Source organism: Scyliorhinus canicula, chromosome 7 (genome assembly GCF_902713615.1).
Source record: "Scyliorhinus canicula chromosome 7, sScyCan1.1, whole genome shotgun sequence".
Classification (NCBI taxonomy): Eukaryota; Metazoa; Chordata; class Chondrichthyes; order Carcharhiniformes; family Scyliorhinidae; genus Scyliorhinus; species Scyliorhinus canicula.
The window spans coordinates 6,838,339-6,858,813 of record NC_052152.1 but is presented as its reverse complement, the minus strand read 5'-3'; the positions used below and the strand labels follow the sequence as shown (position 1 = coordinate 6,858,813).

General features: G+C 49.5%; 1 protein-coding gene across 18 annotated transcripts in view; it reads left to right on the top strand.

The window, feature by feature from the left end:
* Nucleotides 1–20,475, top strand: part of robo2 (roundabout, axon guidance receptor, homolog 2 (Drosophila)) — a 1,648,725-nt gene that overhangs the window by 1,604,036 nt on the left and 24,214 nt on the right. For 13 of the 18 annotated variants that reach the window (XM_038801330.1, XM_038801331.1, XM_038801324.1 and 10 more), the window contains 2 exons: nt 5,501–5,709; nt 20,136–20,318. In XM_038801330.1, the coding sequence (XP_038657258.1) occupies nt 5,501–5,709; nt 20,136–20,318 (392 nt within the window). The remainder of the gene's footprint in view (nt 1–5,500; nt 5,710–20,135; nt 20,319–20,475) is intronic. The other 5 variants (XM_038801337.1, XM_038801335.1, XM_038801338.1 and 2 more) reach the window with 1 other exon arrangement.

The following is a 20,475-nucleotide window of genomic DNA, read 5'->3' as shown; positions in this document are numbered from 1 at the left end:
CCTGAGCTTTCCATCCATTTGAGTACACCACACGTTAGGGAAGATGCGAATGTGCTTGAGAAGGTGCAGAAAGGTTGGTTCCAGGGATAAGGGGAATTTATCTCCAAGGTTGGGTTAGAGAAGCTGAGGTTGTTTGCGATGGAGCAAAGGTGTACGGAAGATTATGTCAGGCTCCGATAACATTCACAAAGAAAAGCTGTTCCCACGAGCTAATGATAGAAAGATTAGGGGATGCAGAGGTAAGGTATTGGACAAGAGATGCAAGATGGGGAATGTGAGAAAGAACCTCTTTACTTAAGGAGTGGTAATGACCTGGAATTCGCTACCCATGAGGGTACTTGACACAGGGATATTAATGATTTCAGAAGGAAATTGGACGGGCACTTCAGGTAAATAAACTTGCAAGGCTGTGGGATGATCGAGCGGGAGAATGGGACTGACTGGTTCAATCTAGAGAGGACGAGCATGGATTCAATGGGCCAAATGGCCTCCTCTGTCATAAATAACTGTGAATCTAGTTGGCAATGAGAGGGTGATGCGATGGTGGGCCTGCTTTCATCTTTTTGCTTGCCTGAGCGAAGCTGACTAATCATTTTTAAGATCCTCCTATCCCCACGGTCCTATGTTACCTCTGCTTGTTTGTACCCAGTGTTACCAAGGGACAAACGGTGGGATTTTTGTAATTCGTTTTCATATTCCGTCACTAAGGCCGCCTGTTTTCACCTCCGTAACCTCACCCAATTTTCCCCCTGCCTTAGCTCAGCTGTTGCAGAGATCCCTTTTCATTCCTTTGTCACCTCTAGACTCGAATATTCCAATGCACTCCTGGCTGTTTCCCACATTCTACCCTCTGTAAACCCGAGGTCATCCAAAGCTCTCCTGCCCGCGTCTTAACTTGCACCAATTCCTATTTCCCCAGCACCCCAATGCTCAGTGATTTACACTGTCTTGCATGACCACTCCCCTCCCTAATTCTGTAATCTCCAGCAGCTCCACCACCCAATGAGAGATCTGTGCTCATTTAATCCTGGCCTTGTGTGCATCGCAGATTTTAATTGTTCCACCGTTTGTGGTCTGATCTTCAGTTGCCTTGGCTCCAGCCTCCGCAATGCCCTCCCTGTATTCCTCTCCACCTCTCTACCTCTTACTTGATTTGAGACACTTCTGAAGGCCCACCTCACTGACCAGGCTTTTGGTCATCTGGCCTTAAGTCTCCTCGTCTGGCCGAGTGTTACACTTTGTTTTACAATGCTCCAGGTTTCCTTATGTTAAAGGTGCGATATAAATACATGTTATTGTTGTTGAAATGGACATTCCTGGTAAGGCCAATATTTAATTGGCCACCCTTAATTTCTCTTGAGAAGGTCTTGGGGCTTGATATGACTGGGAGGACACTTCAAGGGTGATTGAGTGCTGGGTTTGTTGTGTGGGGCTGAAGTTACATTTAGGGTCAGACTGGTTAAGGACGTTGGGTCCCCCCCCCCCCCCCCCCCCCACCAAAGGAACATTAGTGAAACTAGTTATGACAACAGCTTCATGGACACTTTCACTGAGACCAGTTTCTTTAATTCCAGATTGAACTGAATTTTAATTCTCAAACTGACCTGGTGACACTTGGCCCTCGAGCCTGCACTTTCACAGTGTCGAGTTAACTCACGAGCCCTTTAAAAGGGCAGGCGGGTCCTGATTCCGAGATTCCCACCTCCCTTCCCCGGCTGAATGATTTTTGGGAGTGCCTTTAAAGGATGCGGGCTGCTCCCTGTCAGAAGCCTGCATCTGGCACTCCAAAACTTGCCGGCTCCATGGCGGAGATAGCTATGTCCCACTCCTCGCAATTCTCATGGAGTCGGGCCAGGCTATGAAAGGGTCATGGTTCGTGACCTCTCAGATGTGACTTGATCCCTCGTCTGCATGAGGGGACCTTTTGATAGGTAAGTTCAAAAGACCCCTTCATGCCCCCAATGCCATGTTCTGCCCTTCCACCCACCCCCTATGGTCCTTCATATCTCAAATGCTGACACCTGCCATTCCAATCACCTCCTATACCCATTCACACCCACAATGCCAAGCTCTGCCCTTCCACCAACCCCCATAGCCCCTCATACTCTCTGTGCCAATTTGTGCCAACTCCTTGCCCACTATGCCCTGTCCATTTAAAAAAAGTAATTTATTCATAACTTTGTGTTGAGTTTAAAAATGAGTCATTTCACAACAAGCTAATAAAAGTGTCAATCATTCTGACCCTTTAAAGTATCAATAACAAAAATCTTGAAACCACTTAGGATTGTGTTAATAAACATTGTGAAATTGACAGCAGAGATCAGAGAGTCTGAACTGTTAATTAGACTATATTTACTCAGGGCTCAGACGTTTCCGTACTCTACTAGACGTCTCGGCTCTCAGTCAGGAATATACAAAGAGGCGCAGTAAGATTTCAGATAACCATTAGAGCCTTAAAATACCTGAGCTCCAAGGAATACATTGGGTGGGATTTTCCAGTCTCCCACCGGCAAAGTCAACGCCTCCCGCAACCGCGTGGTTGGTACCCCAGCAGCAGAATGGATGAGCTACTCAAAATGCCATCGTCAACTTGTGGTCCGGCCATGCAGCAACCCACCTCTACTGCTAGAAAGCATCTCACAGGAGGGCTGGAAAACCCCACCCAATATTTGATTGACAGCTCAGGATCCCTGATCTCTGCTGTCAATCTCACAATGTTTACCCACACACGCTGGTTTGTTTACAGTGTTTGTGATTTTTATTATTGGTACTTTAAAGGGTTTAAATGATTGTCGTTGTGAAATGACCTTTTTTCAGTGCAGAAGAAAGCTATGAATGAATTACTTGTTTTAAAGATTTTTCTTCACACATCCTATTGTCATGACAGGGTTCATTAGTTTGAGACAGTGTGGAGTGGGTCAGTGGGCCTGGCAGTGCCATAGTTTGGCAGGGGGGGGCCATGAGGGTGGGAAGGGTCGAGGTGGCAGGGTGGGACGAGGTGGCCCGGATGGAGCATTAGTGGAGGGTGTGAAGACCGGAGGGGCTTTGTGCTTCAATTCTAACAGGTACAAACTCCCACACATCACCTTTTAAACAAACCACTCCGCACCCCTGTGGCGGCCACCAGATCCACTGGCCCGACTCCAGCCCACACCTCCAGCCCCCTCCGTTCTCCTCCCCCCCCACCCCCCGTTCTCCTCCCCCCCCCCCTCCCCTTCTCCTCTCCTCTCCCCCCCCGCTCCTCCCCCCCCCCCCCAGCAATGTACAGTCCATTCAGCCCAACTAGTTCATGTTAGTGTTCATGCAGAGGGATAAATAATGTCCAAGGACCCCGGGGGAAAGTCCTCTGCTCTGCTCTGCTCTGAAGTGGAATATAAGGTAACTTAAACTGATTAGCACGGAACAGGAAAGTTTAATTAATTGCCAGAAGCCAGAGAATTGTAACAGAACATGGCTATCTCAGGCTAAGATCTCAATAGTGCAGATTTTAATTCACTAATGCAGGCCATTAAGTTGGTAATTCTGATTGCCGACATTACACTGCCTGGCAATTATTCCCTTTGTGCACTGTAACCTTTCGTTTCCACAGATTAGATTTTATTAGCATCTACCTGAAAACCAAATGACTGCTCCTGAGCGAGAACCGATGTTGTTGCTACTCAATGGCCTGTGTCTGTGGAGTGAGGCTTTTTAAACCAGTAGGCCCATTAATGACCTACTTTGTGTTTTCTGGCTCCTGGCGTTGTGAGAGAAAAATGATCAAAAGATCACTCAGCATAGAAAGTGGCCATTCAGCCCATCTTGCCAGTGACAGCTCTTTGAAGGAGACATTCAGATAGTCCCACCTTATCCCCATAGCCCTGAAAATTCTGCTGTAATTAGCTCTGTTCGTTGAACATGGCACCAAGATTTTTCTGATTAAATAGGGTATACAAATTGGTGCAATCTGTGGGTTAATTACACGGATTTGCAATCACCTCTGAAACAATGTCCTTACATGGATTGCATACTTAGGTGGATTGGCCATGATAAATTGCCCTTTGTGTCCAAAAACATCAGGTGAGGTTACTTGGTTCCGGGGATAGGGTGGAGGTGCGGGCTTAAGTAGGGTGCTCTTTCCAAGGGCCGGTGCAGACTCGATGGGCCAAATGGCCTCCTTCAGCTCTGTAAATTCTATGATTCTACAATCATAATGAATGGCGGAGCAGGCTCCAAGGGCCGAATGGCCTCCTCCTGCTTCTATATTCTATGTTTCCATGTTTATGCGTCTGGTGACATAGCGACTAGTTCACTGGCCCCACACTCTTTAGTGTCAGTGAAAATGTCTTACCCCTATCTCCAATATTTTAACCACTGTCAGATGAAAATGGTCAAAGAAGATGATAGTGAAACAGCTTTGTTTAACTTCACCTGCGTTGAAGTTATCCTGCGTTTTGCCTGCGCTAGTTTCCTTGTAATTTAAACCTTTGACCTCTGTTGACTTCGGGAAGATTGGCATCCCAAGGACGCCATACAACCCTAACCAATAGCTTTCTGGAAGGTCCTGCCTGACTTGTCACGTCGGAGTTAGTGTGGGGTGTCCAGCAGAACCCTCCCCTCGAGGTAATTCATAGTGTCACAGTCCGGGACGAGTTATGAACATAGAACATACAGTGCAGAAGGAGGCCATTCAGCCCATTGAGTCTGCACCGACCCACGTAAGCCCTCACTTTCACCCTATCCCCATGACCCAATAACCCCACCTAAGCTTTTTGGACACTAAGGGCAAGTTAGCATGGCCAATCCACCTAACCTGCACGTCTGTGGACTGTGGGAGGAAACCGGAGCACCCGGAGGAAACCCACGCAGACACGGGGAGAACGTGCAGAATCCGCACAGACAGTGACCCAGCCGGGAATCGAACCTGGGACCCTGGAGCTGTGAAGCAATTCTGCTAACCATTGTGCTACCGTGCTGCCCAAAGAGTGAAGAGTATTGCTTATGAAGAGTGACTGTAGATAAGTGGGGGGGGGGGGGGGGGGGGAAAGGGGGGGGGGAGAGGGAGCGAAGGGCGAAGGGTGTTGCTCAGCGAAGATCTGCACCTGGAGGAAGGGCAAGACCCGTGGGTCTGTCCATCCGCATTGAGCATCACATTACAGACACTCAAAATCCCACTTCTTGGGCAGGTGGAAAAACATATATTAAAAAGAAACAAGAGAGGAACAAACAGTGATAAATTCCACTCTGACCCACTTTGATGATTAAATGGAGAGGGTGATCACTGTAGATTACAGAGGTAAAGGACGGAGACCAAAGGGACTTCAGATGTCTAGCTTGTTCTTTCAAAATCTAACTGTCTTCCACCTTTGGCAAGTGGACAACTCCAAACGTGTGCCTATGTCATCAAGAAATAAAACAAAAGTGGGAAATAACCTGAACTGTGTTGAAGGGAGTGTCGGGGTTTATGTGAAGATATTTCTGCTCATCATTAAACTGTCTGTTGTGCTCTTTCTCAATGCAGGCAGATGCAAGGCAGCTCTCTCCCTCCTCAGGCCCCGGCTCTCCCCCTGGGGTATATTTCCGGCACTTTAATTTCAGATATAGAGACGGACTTGCCCGATGAGGAGGAGGAAGAGGAGGACGAGGATGCCCTGGAGATGGCCAGGCCTCTGCGGGGAATAGCGCACACTCCGGCCTCCAGCCTAGACAACCTAGATAGCTCAGTGACAGGTAAGCAGCTCCTTCGCCCCTGAGGAATGGTGTGGGGCGAAGATTCAGCCCATTGCCAAATTGAATGGGCATCAGAATATTTGGATTTTGGATTCAGTGAATAATATTTGTCTCCAACTCTCTTTCTATTTCTCTCCCCACCACCCTCTCACCCACCTTTAACCCAACTGAGTACCTGAAGTAGCCAATCATTGATCAGCTTGCCCTTTGGCCTCAGTGTTGAGGCTGTGGGAGAGGTTCAGGACTGGGGGGGGGGGGCGGGACGGTTGGTAGGCCATCCTGCTCAGGTGGGTACGAGTGGAAGGGGGGTTGTCCTCCCTCAAGAGCCCTCTTTCCAGATTAGGACCCCCTGCCTCCTCCTCCCCCAAGACCACCCCCCAAGTCGGTACCTCCTCCCCTGTGATCTCTCCATCAAGATCCCCCACCTCCCCACCTTCCCAGATCTCAACTGCCCTCTGCCAAATCCACCCCTCCTCCCCCCATTGACATGGTTTCGGATTTCAGGACTTATACTTTGGGGGCTGTGTTGTATTCAATCCGGCCAATCAGATTGTCCGGCAGCTCGGTGAGGCGGGACCCAGACGGCAGTCTTGTCTCCAGCAAATAAATGACTCAGTGAGCTGTGGGGCCGGTGTGATTGGTGGGGATACGTTACCCACTGACTAGGTAATGGGGAATAAAATTCCACCGCCCAAGATATCCAGGGGCTGGTTTAGCTCACCAGGCTAAATCGCTGGCTTTTAAAGCAGACCAAGCAGGCCAGCAGCACGGTTCGATTCCCGTACCAGCCTCCCCGGACAGGCGCCGGAATGTGGCGACTAGGGGCTTTTCACAGTAACTTCATTGAAGCCTACTCGTGACAATAAGCGATTTTCGTTTCATTTCATTTTCATATCCTGCCCCAGAATTCTACCTCTCCATTGCTGTTTCTCCATCTCTACCACACTTTTCATCGCTCCGTCTTTATATTTCTCCCTCCCCATCCATTATCTTTCTACGTCTCAATCTGTCTCTCCCTTGAAAGGTGTCAGCTGCCGTTCAGCAGATCGCGCACACGTTTCCCGTTCAGAAGGTTGCGGATTTCGCAAACCTGGGAGCACAAAATCTCAGCTGACGGTTCAGCGTAACACTGAGGGCGTGCGGCACTGCCGGAGGTACCCACCACCTCTCAGGTGAAAAATTAAACCTCTGCATCCTTTGAGATGGACATAAAAGATCTCACGGCCACTTCTTCGAAGAAGAGCGGGGGGAGATCCCCCACAGAGTTTTGGGCCAATATTTATGCGGCAGTGAGGATGATAAAACAGATTATCTTGCCATATCGTTCATTCCAGCTTTTGAGATCTTACTGTGAGCAAATTGGTTCTGTTCAAAATGCTCAGTGACAAACAGTGAAGGGAATCTAGAGCGAATGACGGCAGCTAAAGGCTCTTCCAAGTGTCAGGAAATCATGCTTTCAAATTGAGTCAAAAAGCTGCAATTAATCTGCAATTGTGACAAAACTCTTCCATCTGCTGTTGGCCATTTGAAATGATAACCGGATATGGATGGCTTCGCTGCCTTACACACCCATCCTCCCAGCCGCACATTTGTCATCTTAAAATCAAGATTTATCACACAACAGCGGCCTGAATTTATATGGCGTCTCTAATGCGGTAAAACATCTCAAAGCGCATTACGGAAGCATTATTAGAACAGTATTGACAATGACCCACATACGAAGACATTAGCTCAGATGACCAACAGCTTAATAAAGAGGTGGGTTTCACATAGTGTCTTAAAGGAGGAAAGAAAGAGAGGGAGATGTAGGTTTAGAACAAAGAAACATAGAAAAAGGCAATTTGGCCCTTGGAGCCTGCTCCACCATTCATTACAATCATGGCTGATCATCCAACCCAGTAACCTGTTCCCACTTTCCCCGCCTTTTGTTTAATACCTTTAGCCCCAAGAACTTTACCTAACTCCTTCTTGAAAACATTTGTCCTCAAATGCTTTCTCTGGTACAGAATTACACAGGCTCACCTGTTTGATAGGGACAGTGTAGAGGGAGCTTTACTCTGTATCTAACCCCATGCTGTACCTGTCCTGGGAGTGTTTGATGGGGACAGTGTAGAGGGAGCTTTACTCTGTATCTAACCCCGTGCTGTACCTGTCCTGGGAGTGTTTGATAGGGACAGTGTAGAGGGAGCTTTACTCTGTATCTAACCCCGTGCTGTACCTGTCCTAGGAGTGTTTGATGGGGACGATTTAGAGGGAGCTTTACTCTGTATCTAACCCCGTGCTGTACCTGTCCTGGGAGTGTTTGATGGGACAGTATAGAGGGAGCTTTACTCTGTATCTAACCCCGTGCTGTACCTGTCCTGGGAGTGTTGATGGGGACAGTGTAGAGGGAGCTTTACTCTGTATCTAACCCTGTGCTGTACCTGTCCTGGGAGTGTTTGATGGGGACAGTGTAGAGGGAGCTTTACTCTGTATCTAACCCCGTGATTTAGATGCCCTGGGAGTGTTTGACAGGGAAAGTGTAAAGGGAGCTTTACTCTTTATCTAGCCCCATGCTGTACCTCCTGAGAGTGTTTGATGATGGGCACAGTGTAGAAGAAGTTTTCTTCTGCATTTCTAAACTCTGTGGACCAGTAACGACCATTAACGATGAAATGATTGAAGAGCTGGTCAAACCCAACCAAGGGAAGCTGGATTGGTTAAGGGACAAAGTTTTCTGAGCACAGTGTCTGATCACGCAGACAGTCCACCCACAGTGTTGCATAGTTCAGAGTCATGCCGTGTCAGCCTCCCCTTTGAAAACATTCTCAGTCTAAACTCTTTGGAGTTACAATGTTCACAGACTGAGGCATCTTTGCAAATATTACACGCTTGTTAAGGAAGACATAGAGGCCCTGGTTTATCTCATAAAAATGTTAATCTGGCAATTAGCTGAGGCATAATGGTAGATGTGCGAGCTCCCTGTTGGTTAATGGATCTGGGATGTACGTTCATGGATCAGGATACTTGTAGCCTGAATAGGTGCCTGAAAAAAATAGATGAGCGATCATAAATTAATTTTACTATCAAAGATGTAATCAAGCCGCAGTGAGATACCATATTATCCTGGCATTTTATTGTTCAGGTGCTGTTTGCTGAAAACGTTTAATATCCTAGTTAAAGTCCTCCTGTCGTGAACAGAATTAATTTCAATGTACATGCAAATGCCTTGATTAGAGATAACAGCTTAAAGACCCGAGACGCTGACTTGAGTGTTCCGTTTTGAAGAGCCCCTGTGCCTGAATGAAGAAGTTGAAGTTCCATCCATCACCTATCCTCAGTCTGGCTAATCCTCAGTGCATAGAGTGGGGGAGCACAAAAGAAGACCGTTTGCCCCATCGTGACTCTGCCCGCTGTTTTGCTCGAGCTGTCCAATTAGCAGAGCTCTTTCGGCAGAGCCCTACAATTTTTACCTGTTCAATTTTCCGTCCAAAGACCGTTTGAACGTCCCGATTGAATTGTCCACTCTCTCGGGCAGGGCATTCCAGGCAGTGTAGAAGAATAAAATTTCTCCTCCGGGCGCCCGTCAATCATCTGGGATCGGTGTCCCCTCAGTGACTGGCCCTTCTGGCAGCGGAAAGGTTTACTCCTTATTTACTCGCTCAGAACGCCTCATCATTTTCAGAGCCTCTAGTCAATCTCCCCTTATTCTCCTCTGCTTGAAGGAGACCAATCCCAGCTCCCCCCGTCACTCCATAAAACTGAAGGGCGGCACGGTAGCACAGTGGTTAGCACAGTTGCTTCACAGCTCCAGGGTCCCAGGTTCAATTCCCAGCTTGGGTGACTGTGCGGAGTTTGCACTTCTCCCCCGGTGTCTGCGTGTTTTTCTCCGGCTGCTCCGGTTTCCTCCCACAGTCCAAAGATGTGCAGCTTAGGTGGATTGGCCGTGCTACATTGCCTCTTAGTGTCCAAAAAATGTTAGGTGGGGTTACGTGGATAGGGTGGAGGTGTGGGTATAGGGTGGAGGTATGGGCTTAGGTCGGGTGCTCTTTCCAAGGGCCTGTGCAGACGTGATGGGCCGAATGGCCTCCTTCTGCACTGTAAATTCTATGATTCTATGAAGTTCCTTCTCGATTCCAGTAAACCTCTGCCGCCTCTCCAAGGTACAAGTCAAAGAAAGATAGAAAAAATTGTATTTATAAAGCACATTATCCAACCACTGGATGCTTTACAGTACTTAAGCCGATGAAGTCCTTCTGAAGTATGGCCACCCTTTTAATATTGGAAACATGGCAGCCAGTTTAGACACAGCAAGATCCCACAGGCAGCAAGCTGACAAGGACCAGGTCATCTTTTTTTTTGTGATGTGGTTGGGGGATAAACATGGGCCAAGACATTGGTTATTACTCCCTTGCTCTTCTTTGCAGCAGTGCTGTGAAATCTGTTACATCCACCAAGAGGGCAGACAGTGCCCAGGTTGTACATCTCATCCAAAACACAGCACCTCCGAAAGTGCAGCACTCCCTCAGTACTGACCCTCTGACAGTGCGGCACTCCCTCAGTACTGACCCTCTGACAGTGCGGCACTCCCTCAGTACTGACCCGCTGACAGTGCGGCACTCCCTCAGTACTGACCCTCTGACAGTGCAGCACTCCCTCAGTACTGACCCTCTGACAGTGCGGCACTCCCTCAGTACTCACCCTCTGACAGTGCGGCACTCCCTCAGTACTGACCCTCTGACAGTGCAGCACTGCCTCAGTACTCACCCTCTGACAGTGCGGCACTCCCTCAGTACTGACCCGCTGACAGTACAGCACTCCCTCAGTACTGACCCTCTGACAGTGCGGCACTCCCTCAGTACTGACCCTCAGACACTGCAGCACTCCCTCAGCACTGACCCTCTGACAGTGCAGCACTCCCTCTGTACTGACCCTCTGACAGTGCAGCACTCCCTCAGTACTGACTCTCTGACAGTGCAGCACTCCCTCAGTACTGACCCTCAGACAGTGTAGCACTCCCTCAGTACTGACCCTCAGACAGTGCAGCACTCCCTCAGTACTGACCCTCTAACAGTGCGTCACTCCCTCAGTACTGACCCTCTGACAGTGCGGCACTCCCTCAGTACTGACCCTCAGACAGTGTAGCGCTCCCTCATACTGACCCACTGACAGTGGAACACTCCCTCAGTACTGACCCTCTGACAGTGCGGCACTCCCTCAATACTGACCCTCAGACAGTGTAGCGCTCCCTCAGTACTGACCCTCTGACAGTGCATCGCTCCCTCAGTACTGACCCTCAAACAGTGTAGCACTCCCTCAGTACTGACCCTCAGACAGTGCAGCACTCCCTCAGTACTGACCCTCTAACAGTGCGTCACTCCCTCAGTACTGACCCTCTGACAGTGCGGCACTCCCTCAGTACTGACCCTCAGACAGTGTAGCGCTCCCTCATACTGACCCACTGACAGTGGAACACTCCCTCAGTACTGACCCTCTGACAGTGCGGCACTCCCTCAATACTGACCCTCAGACAGTGTAGCGCTCCCTCAGTACTGACCCTCTGACAGTGCATCGCTCCCTCAGTACTGACCCTCAAACAGTGTAGCACTCCCTCAGTACTGACCCTCTGACAATGCGGCACTCCCTTTGTGCTGACCCTCTGACAGTGCGGCACTCCCTCAGTACTGACCCTCTGACAGTGCAGCACTCCCTCAGCACTGACCCTCAGACAGTGCAGCACTGCCTCAGTACTGACCCTCTGACAGTGCGTCACCCCCTCAGTACTGACCCTCTGACAGTGCGGCACTCCCTCAGTGCTGACCCTCTGACAGTGCGGCACTCCCTCAGTACTGACCCTCTGACCGTGCAGCCCTCCCTCGGTACTGACCCTCTGACAGTGCGGCACTCCCTCAGTACTAACCCTCTGACAGTGCAGCACTTCCTCAGTACTGTCCCTCAGACAGTGTAGCACTCCCTCAGTACTGACCCTCAGACAGTGCAGCACTCCCTCAGTACTGACCCTCTGACAGTGCGTCACTCCCTCAGTACTGACCCTCTGACAGTGCGGCACTCCCTCAGTACTGACCCTCACACAGTGTAGCGCTCCCTCATACTGACCCACTGACAGTGGAACACTCCCTCAGTACCGACCCTCTGACAGTGCAGCACTCCCTCAATACTGACCCTCAGACAGTGTAGCGCTCCCTCAGTACTGACCCTCTGACAGTGCATCGCTCCCTCAGTACTGACCCTCAAACAGTGTAGCACTCCCTCAGTACTGACCCTCTGACAGTGCAGCACTCCCTCAGTACTGACCCTCTGACAGTGCGGCACTCCCTCAGTACTGACTCTCTGACAGTGCAGCACTCCCTCAGTACTGACCCTCTGACAGAGCGGCACTCCCTCAGTACTGACCCTCAGACACTGCAGCACTCCCTCAGTACTGACCCTCTGACAGTGCGGCACTCCCTCTGTACTGACGCTCTGACAGTGCAGCACTCCCTCAGTACTGACTCTCTGACAGTGCAGCACTCCCTCAGTACTGACCCTCAGACAGTGTAGCACTCCCTCAGTACTGACCCTCAGACAGTGCAGCGCTCCCTCAGTACTGACTCTCTGACAGTGTAGCACTCCCTCAGTACTGACCCTCAGACAGTGCGGCACTCCCTCAGTACTGACCCTCTGACAGTGCGTCACTCCCTCAGTACTGACCCTCTGACAGTGCAGCACTCCCTCAGTACTGACTCTGTGACAGTGTAGCACTCCCTCAGTACTGACCCTCAGACAGTGCGGCACTCCCTCAGTACTGACCCTCTGACAGTGCGTCACTCCCTCAGTACTGACCCTCTGACAGTGCGGCACTCCCTCAGTACTGACCCTCAGACAGTGTAGCGCTCCCTCATACTGACCCACTGACAGTGGAACACTCCCTCAGTACTGACCCTCTGACAGTGCGGCACTCCCTCAATACTGACCCTCAGACAGTGTAGCGCTCCCTCAGTACTGACCCTCTGACAGTGCATCGCTCCCTCAGTACTGACCCTCAAACAGTGTAGCACTCCCTCAGTACTGACCCTCTGACAATGCGGCACTCCCTTTGTGCTGACCCTCTGACAGTGCGGCACTCCCTCAGTACTGACCCTCTGACAGTGCAGCATTCCCTCAGCACTGACCCTCAGACAGTGCAGCACTGCCTCAGTACTGACCCTCTGACAGTGCGTCACCCCCTCAGTACTGATCCTCTGACAGTGCGGCACTCCCTCAGTACTGACCCTCTGACAGTGCGGCACTCCCTCAGTACTGACCCTCTGACAGTGCAGCACTCCCTCGGTACTGACCCTCTGACAGTGCGGCACTCCCTCAGTACTGACCCTCTGACAGTGCAGCACTCCCTCAGTACTGACCCTCAGACAATGTAGCACTCCCTCAGTACTGACCCTCAGACAGTGCAGCACTCCCTCAGTACTGACCCTCTGACAGTGCGTCACTCCCTCAGTACTGACCCTCTGACAGTGCGGCACTCCCTCAGTACTGACCCTCTGACAGTGCAGCACTCCCTCATACTGACCCACTGACAGTGGAACACTCCCTCAGTACCGACCCTCTGACAGTGCAGCACTCCCTCAATACTGACCCTCAAACAGTGTAGCACTCCCTCAGTACTGACCCTCTGACAGTGCACCACTCCCTCAATACTGACCCTCAAACAGTGTAGCAATCCCTCAGTACTGACCCTCTGACAGTGCAGCACTCCCTCAGTACTGACCCTCTGACAGTGCGGCACTCCCTCAGTACTGACCCTCTGACAGTGCAGCACTCCCTCAGTACTGACCCTCAGACAGTGCGGCACTCCCTCAGTACTGACCCTCTGACAGTGCAGCACTCCCTCAGTACTGACCCTCAGACAGTGCGGCACTCCCTCAGTACTGACCCTCTGACAGTGCAGCACTCCCTCAGTACTGACCCTCAGACAGTGCAGCACTCCCTCAGCACAGCCTCAACACTGAACTCAAGGGCAGCACGGTGGCCTAGTGGTTAGCATAACCGCCTCACGGCGCTGAGGTCCCAGGTTCGATCCCGGCTCTGGGTCACTGTCCGTGTGGAGTTTGCACATTCTCCCCGTGTCTGCGTGGGTTTCGCCCCCACAACCCAAAAATGTGCAGAGTAGGTGGATTGGCCACGCTAAATTGCCCCTTAATAGAAAAAATAATTGGGTAATCTAAATTTATAAAAAAAAAAAAAAAAAAAAAAACACTGAACTCAAGTGCCAGCCTAGTTTTTTGTGCTGAAGACCTGGAGGAGGGCGAGAATGCGGAACCATGACTCAGAGGTCAGATTGTGATAATTGTGTTCTCGCTGCCACAGAATGGAACAGCAGGGTTCCTGCTATTGGCCTTAATAGCTCCTCTAATAAAATATATTCTCATTGGTTGAGGAATGTGGAATGAAGGGATTCAAATATTCCGCTTTCTGTTCAGAGGTTCCGCGCAGGGAGCAGGAGAAATCCTTCGATGCTGAAGAATGTGAGGCTGCAGAATGTATCATGAGTGTCAGTAATTGAGGTGGCGACCATGTCAACCTTTAAGACTCATGTAGATGGAGGAACATTTGAACAGTGTGGACATGTGGGATTAGGGCAGCCATTTTGAAAGCAACATGCCAAAATCCATGCAGTAATTCCAATGAGCGGTACCAGATAAAACTTTACAACCACAGGATGTTTCAAATTGATTGATAGCCAATCAAGTCCTGTTTCGAGTTTAGCAACTGTTGTATGGCAGGGAAGCGCAGCAACCAACTTGAGTGCATCGAGCTCCCATAAACAGCAATAACCCAGTTGCTCTGTGTTGAGAGTTGTTGGCTGAGATATACATATTGGCCCAGGAGACCAAGTTAAAAATACCCCCACTCTTCTTTGAAATTGTGGCCACAGGATAGTTTACATTCACCTAAGAAGGCAGACCGTCTCGTCTGAAAGTTGCCGCGTTTAACTGCAATGTTTCCTCCGGGCTACGCTACAAGTCTCAACCCTGATTAATTGCTCAAGTGTCCCAAGTGGTGCCTGAGTGCCCAATCTCCTGACTGATGAAGTGTGTGCGCTATCAGCGAGCCAAGGCTGACGCTTCAGACCGAATCAGACCAGAATCTAACCGCTTTCTGCTTCATTTTGCTCCTCCGCCCACTTCCTGTTCATTCCTGGTGTCGCTGAATAGGAAATTCCGAATCAGAGAATGGCGCACAGAGTTAATCTTTTTCATTTTGAGCAGAAGTGCCCTTTTAATGTGATAAAGGTCAATCACCGCCAAACAGCCTCTCTGGCTCTGAAAATTAACGAATACAAATGTGGAGCCTCATTCCTTCAAGCATTCATCATTGGTGGAAAATTTAGAAACTCAATCCAATCTGTCTTCTCCTTTCTCAATCCAATCTTTCTCCCCCTCTCTCTTAATCCAATCTTTCTCCCCCTCTCTCTTCATCCAATCTTTCTCCCCCTCTCTCTCAATCCAATCTTTCTCCCCCTCTCTCTTCATCCAATCTTTCTCCCCCTCTCTCTCAATCCAATCTGTCTTCCCTTCTCATTTCTCTTTGTGCACCTGATTTGACACTGAATTCATCCGCACTAATTTACATTTCCTTCTCAGTCCTGATGTTAATTTCACAATCTCTCTGTCAGATTAGTTAAGGATATTTACTTGTCCTGTTCACCGAGATTCCGGTTACTCTCTCTGCGTGGGTATTAGCTTGCACTTCCAATAATTTTTTTTAAACCCTTAAAAGCCGAAAGATGCGCAAACAAGCCTCATGAAGGCAGCAAAATTGATCCAGTGCGCCTGAAGCTGTTGCAAAACTCCACACGGCCCGTGTCATCAGGTCTAAGCGACCCCGGCTCAGGCCCTGGAATTGAAAACATCTTCCCCCCCCCGCCCCATGTCCTACATCTGGGTCCCACCGGAATCCCCAACTGTGCAAATTGAAACGCAAGGAGTTATCTTTGAAACAGGAGAAGTTCATCGCCCGGGAAAGACGTACGCGGTTTGAAAGAGCAATCACACGCCGGCTTTTGTGTCGCAGCCTGGTGTGTGAGAGCTCGATCTGTTTGAAGTTTGATATATATTTCTTCAGACCGGGCAGCCAATGTCACATTGGGTTTTTTTTTTGTTTTAAATTAAATTCCCCAAAGCAATTCTGCGGCCCGTTACTTGACATTGTGTAGCAGGCAGTGGTAATTTCACAGGGCTTAAATTTCACTCTCACTTCTACCCTGCATTCTACTCCAATTAAGTCATTCTCTTTGTACTTTCATTTGATATCAAATGTTATACATTTTAAAGATGCGTATTAACGCTGGACCCGTGAAAACAACCAGAGCTCCTTCCTTCTTCTTGCTGACTCGCTGCCTTTGCTGTCTTTGTTTCTAGACGCTATCTCGTTTCATTTCAAAATAGGATCGTGCCCCTCCAAACTTTAACCCCTGACTTATGACCTCCCCAACAGACCCTGCCTCAGTTCTGTCTCTCTCTCTCTCCCTTTATCTCCCGCGCTCCCCATTTTTCCCCTCACGCCAGAATCTAGAACGAAATGAAATGAAAATCGCTTATTGTCACAAGTAGGCTTCAAATGAAGTTACTGTGAAAAGCCCCTAGTCGCCACATTCCGGCGCCTATTCAGGGAGGCCGGTACGGGAATTGAACCGTGCTGCTGGCCTGCCTTGGTCTGCTTTCAAAGCCAGCTCTTTAGTCCAGTGTGCTAAACCAGCCTCTAGGGAGCACAATTTCAAATTAAGTGACCTCCCATTTCAGGCGGAGGTGAAGAATCCCAGAGACTGGGATGGTCTTTGGAATTCTCTTCTTCAGAGAGCAGTGAAGGTTGGGTAACTGAATATATCCGGGGCTGAGTTGGACAAATTTATTCACTGACAGGAGAGTCCAGGGTTATGGAGGGGAGGGGAGGGGGGGGGTGGGGTGGTGGGGAGGAAGTGGAGTTAAGATCACAACCAGGTCAGCCATAACCTTATTGAATGGTGGGGCAGGCTCGAGGTGCCAAATGGCCTACTCCTGCTCCTATTACTTGTGTTCTGAACCTCCCCTTTACACCACACACACACATCCCCCCTTCAGTCCCACACAATCTCTTGCAAAATGAACAATTGTAAAGTGTTCTGCAGCCTGTGCAATCCAATGTCCCTTGCCTGTCAAAGCCCATTACACTGCTTGCCTCTTTTAACTTCACTGTTTTGCCATGCCTGTATTATTTTCCCGTCTGGAGTTCATGAACTTCAGTCGTTCTTTTTTTTTTATTTCTGGGGGGCAGCGGAGTGATCTGACAGCAGAATGGAGAAAAGAGAGTGTTTTTTTTTTGAAAAACAACGCGTTGTCATATGATCTAAGGGACAGGCTTCAATCCTTCTGAACACCCAAAGTCCCACAGGCCAACACCATGCAAGCAGGCCCCCTTACCCTGCAGAGTGTGCTGATGCTGGCAGACAGGCAGATTTCAAATCCACCTACTGTAGCTAAAGGCACCGCCAATATCACACTCGCAGCCCGAACACCTGTGTGTGAGTAAACCGCTGGGTCCAACATCAGCACCCCTCCCCCCCCCCCCCCCTTCCCCCCTCCCTCTCCCCCCCCCCCCCCCCCCCCTCCCCCCCCCCGACACCACAAGCTGGTGCTTATAGCCTAGGAAGGCGCCCTCTATGCCGGTGCTGAGGGAGTACTGCGCTGCCTGAGGTGCCACTGATATAAACAAAAAGAACAAAGAAAAGTACAGCACAGGAACAGGCCCTTCGGCCCTCCAAGCCTGTGCTAACAATGCTGCCCGTCTAAACTAAAATCTTCTACACTTCCGGGGTCCGTATCCCTCTATTCCCATCCTATTCATGTATTTGTCAAGACACCCCTTAAACGTCACTATCGTCCCTGCTTCCACCACCTCCCCCGGCAGCGAGTTCCAGGCACCCACTACCCTCTGTGTAAAAAACTTGCCTTGTACATCTCCTCTAAACCTTGCCCCTTGCACCTTAAACCTATGCCCCCTAGTAATTGACCCCTCTACCCTGGGCAAAAGCCTCTGACTATTCACTCTGTCTATGCCCCTCATAATTTAGTAGACCTCTATCAGGTCGCCCCTCAACCTCCATCGTTCCAGTGAGAACAAACCAAGTTTATTCAACCTCTCCTCATAGCTAATGCCCTCCATACCAGGCAACATCCTGGTAAATCTCTTCTACACCCTCTCTAAAGCCTCCACATCCTTCTAGTAGTGTGGCGACCAGAATTGAACGCTATACTCCAAGTGTAAGGGCCGGAATGTGGCGACGAGGGGCTTTACACACTAACTTCATACTTGTGATAATAGAAGCTTATTATTATTATTAACTAAGGTTCTGTGCCATCAGCCTCCCCGGACAGGCGCCGGAATGTGGCGACTAGGGGCTTTTCACAGTAACTTCATTGAAGCCTACTTGTGACAATAAGCGATTTTCTTTTCATTTCATTTCATTAAGACAGAGAACGCAGGGTGAATTAACTATGGCTTTAATTGACTTACAACAGAACTGGCAGTGTCCCCCAGAATGAGGCAGTGTGAAAGGTTGGCAGCCGATATACCCAGGCCCTCGGGGAGGAGCCACGGGCAGAGTCAAAACCGTACAACATGTAATATAGTGGCAATACTGTACAACACGTAATACTGTGGCCACGCAATATAACACAGTGGTTTCGTCACAGCCACCTATCATTGACCTGATCTCACCTCTGTGTGGAGTTTCGCTTTGTGAGAATTGGCTGCTGTGTCTCCGCGTTGGCGGCGGAGAGATTCTGAGGCTGTGAGGGTCACTACATAAATGCAAGTTCTTTTTTTTCCCCTTCCTTCTTTCTATCATTCTGCCTTCCTTCCTTTCTGAGGCCTTTTCCCGTAACCTTTAACTCTGAGTTTTGAATTCCGGGTGGGTTTTGGAGGGGGGCGCTGAGATGAGATGGTAACTGTATAAATGAGGGAGCGGAAGCTTCCGTTTCTTAAAGAGGGATTGGGACTTTTCCCATTAGCCCATGCCCCATGGTGTGGAAACAGCCGGAGTTCCAAGAGTTTTCATCAGCAGCATAACAAGCGCTTAGTGGCGATCTATCTCTTGCCCTTGCTGTTGTCCTGTTCTGTATCTGGAAGAAGTTAGTATTTATACAGGCCCCTCATGTAATGGAGCTGATCAGGTGCGATGGATGGAGTACAGTGCCAGAATCACACATCAGCGGGAACCTTTCAGTTGCTAAGATCTGTCAAGGGTTGAATGTTGTTACCTCCAGCTGTTCAGGGACTCCTTCAGCGTTAAAAAAAACATAATCTCCCACTCAGCACTCACCTCTCCACCCTGACTCTGTCACCAAGGATCTCATTTCCACGGTTGCACTTCAAGTCTTTCGATTTGCTCTTGGATAGCTTGAAGACCTGAAGAAGGATTCATTGTCCAACTTTGAGAGGAGCTGGGCTGGGATAATGGTTGAAGACTGGAAAGGTCTTAGTTTGTCTTTAACTAGAATCAAGGGGTGGGATTTACTGATCATGACCACGACTGGACTGAAAACCCACGCTCCAAAGTCAACAGACCTTTTGGTAGTCCGTCAGGATTTCTGTCTTGCCCGTGACGATTGTCGTGGTGGGCCGGACAGGAAATTCCCAAGGTAGGAGAATACAGGAGAAGAACTTTTGACATGTGCTTCTTTGAAAGAGTTATTCAATTTGCCTTGGTTCCCTGTAGCTCTTTCTCCATAGCCCTATAAAAAGCCTTGATCATTTTAATGAATCTGCTTTCACTGCTTTTTCAGGCAACGCATTCCAGATCAGAACACCTTGCTGCACGTAAAATAAGTCTTATTTCATGTCTGGTTATTTTGCCAATCACTTTAGACTCTGGGCAGGATTCTCCGCCCTGCCGGCACCGGGATTTTGTGTCCCACCAGCCAGCCAATGGGGTTTGCCATTGCGGGCAGCCCCACGCTGTCGGGAAAGCCCCGGGTGTGGGTGCGGTGCAGGCACAACGGAGAATCCCACCAGCGGAGAATCCAGCTCCTTTTGTCTTCTGGTGACTGATCCTTCTGACACTCAAAACAATTTCTCTTTATTTAATCTATTAAAACCCACCGTGATTTGAATGCTCCCCTTATATCTCCCCTTGACCTTTCCTTCTCTTCGCATTAACTGAAGTTCCTCATCCCACGTTTCATTGAAGTTAAGCTCCTCTGCGCCCTCTTCAAGGCTTTGTCATTCTTCCTAAAGTGTGTGGAGAAGCGGGCACACCTCCCAGCTGGGAACCAGCAAGTGATTTACACAGGTTTACCAAAGCTTCCGTGCCATTGTGCAGTTTTCAAGAGTGAGAATCCTGTCTGCTTTTTATTTCAACGTGAAGTGTTGCTCTGATGTTTCTCCTCAACCTGACCTGCCTTTGTTTCCAGGTTCAATGATAAATGGATGGGGTTCGGCCTCCGAGGAGGAGCGCAATATGTCTAGCCGGAGATCTAGCGCTGTTAGCTCCTCCTCCGACTCCATCTTCACCGATGGCGACTTTGCCCAGGCTCTCGCCACTGCGGCAGACAGGGCTGGCTTCAAGATGGAGGGCACCAGCTTAATGAGGACAGGTTTGTACCAAAAGCAGCTTCCTTGCTAAGAGAAGGCTTCACCGAGGCTTCGATTTGGCCTCCCTGTCGCTCTCTCTCCGTCTCTCTCTCTCCCTTTTGTCTCAGATTCTAATCTGGGACATGTGTAAAATTCTGGTTTCTGATGGATTTTAACATG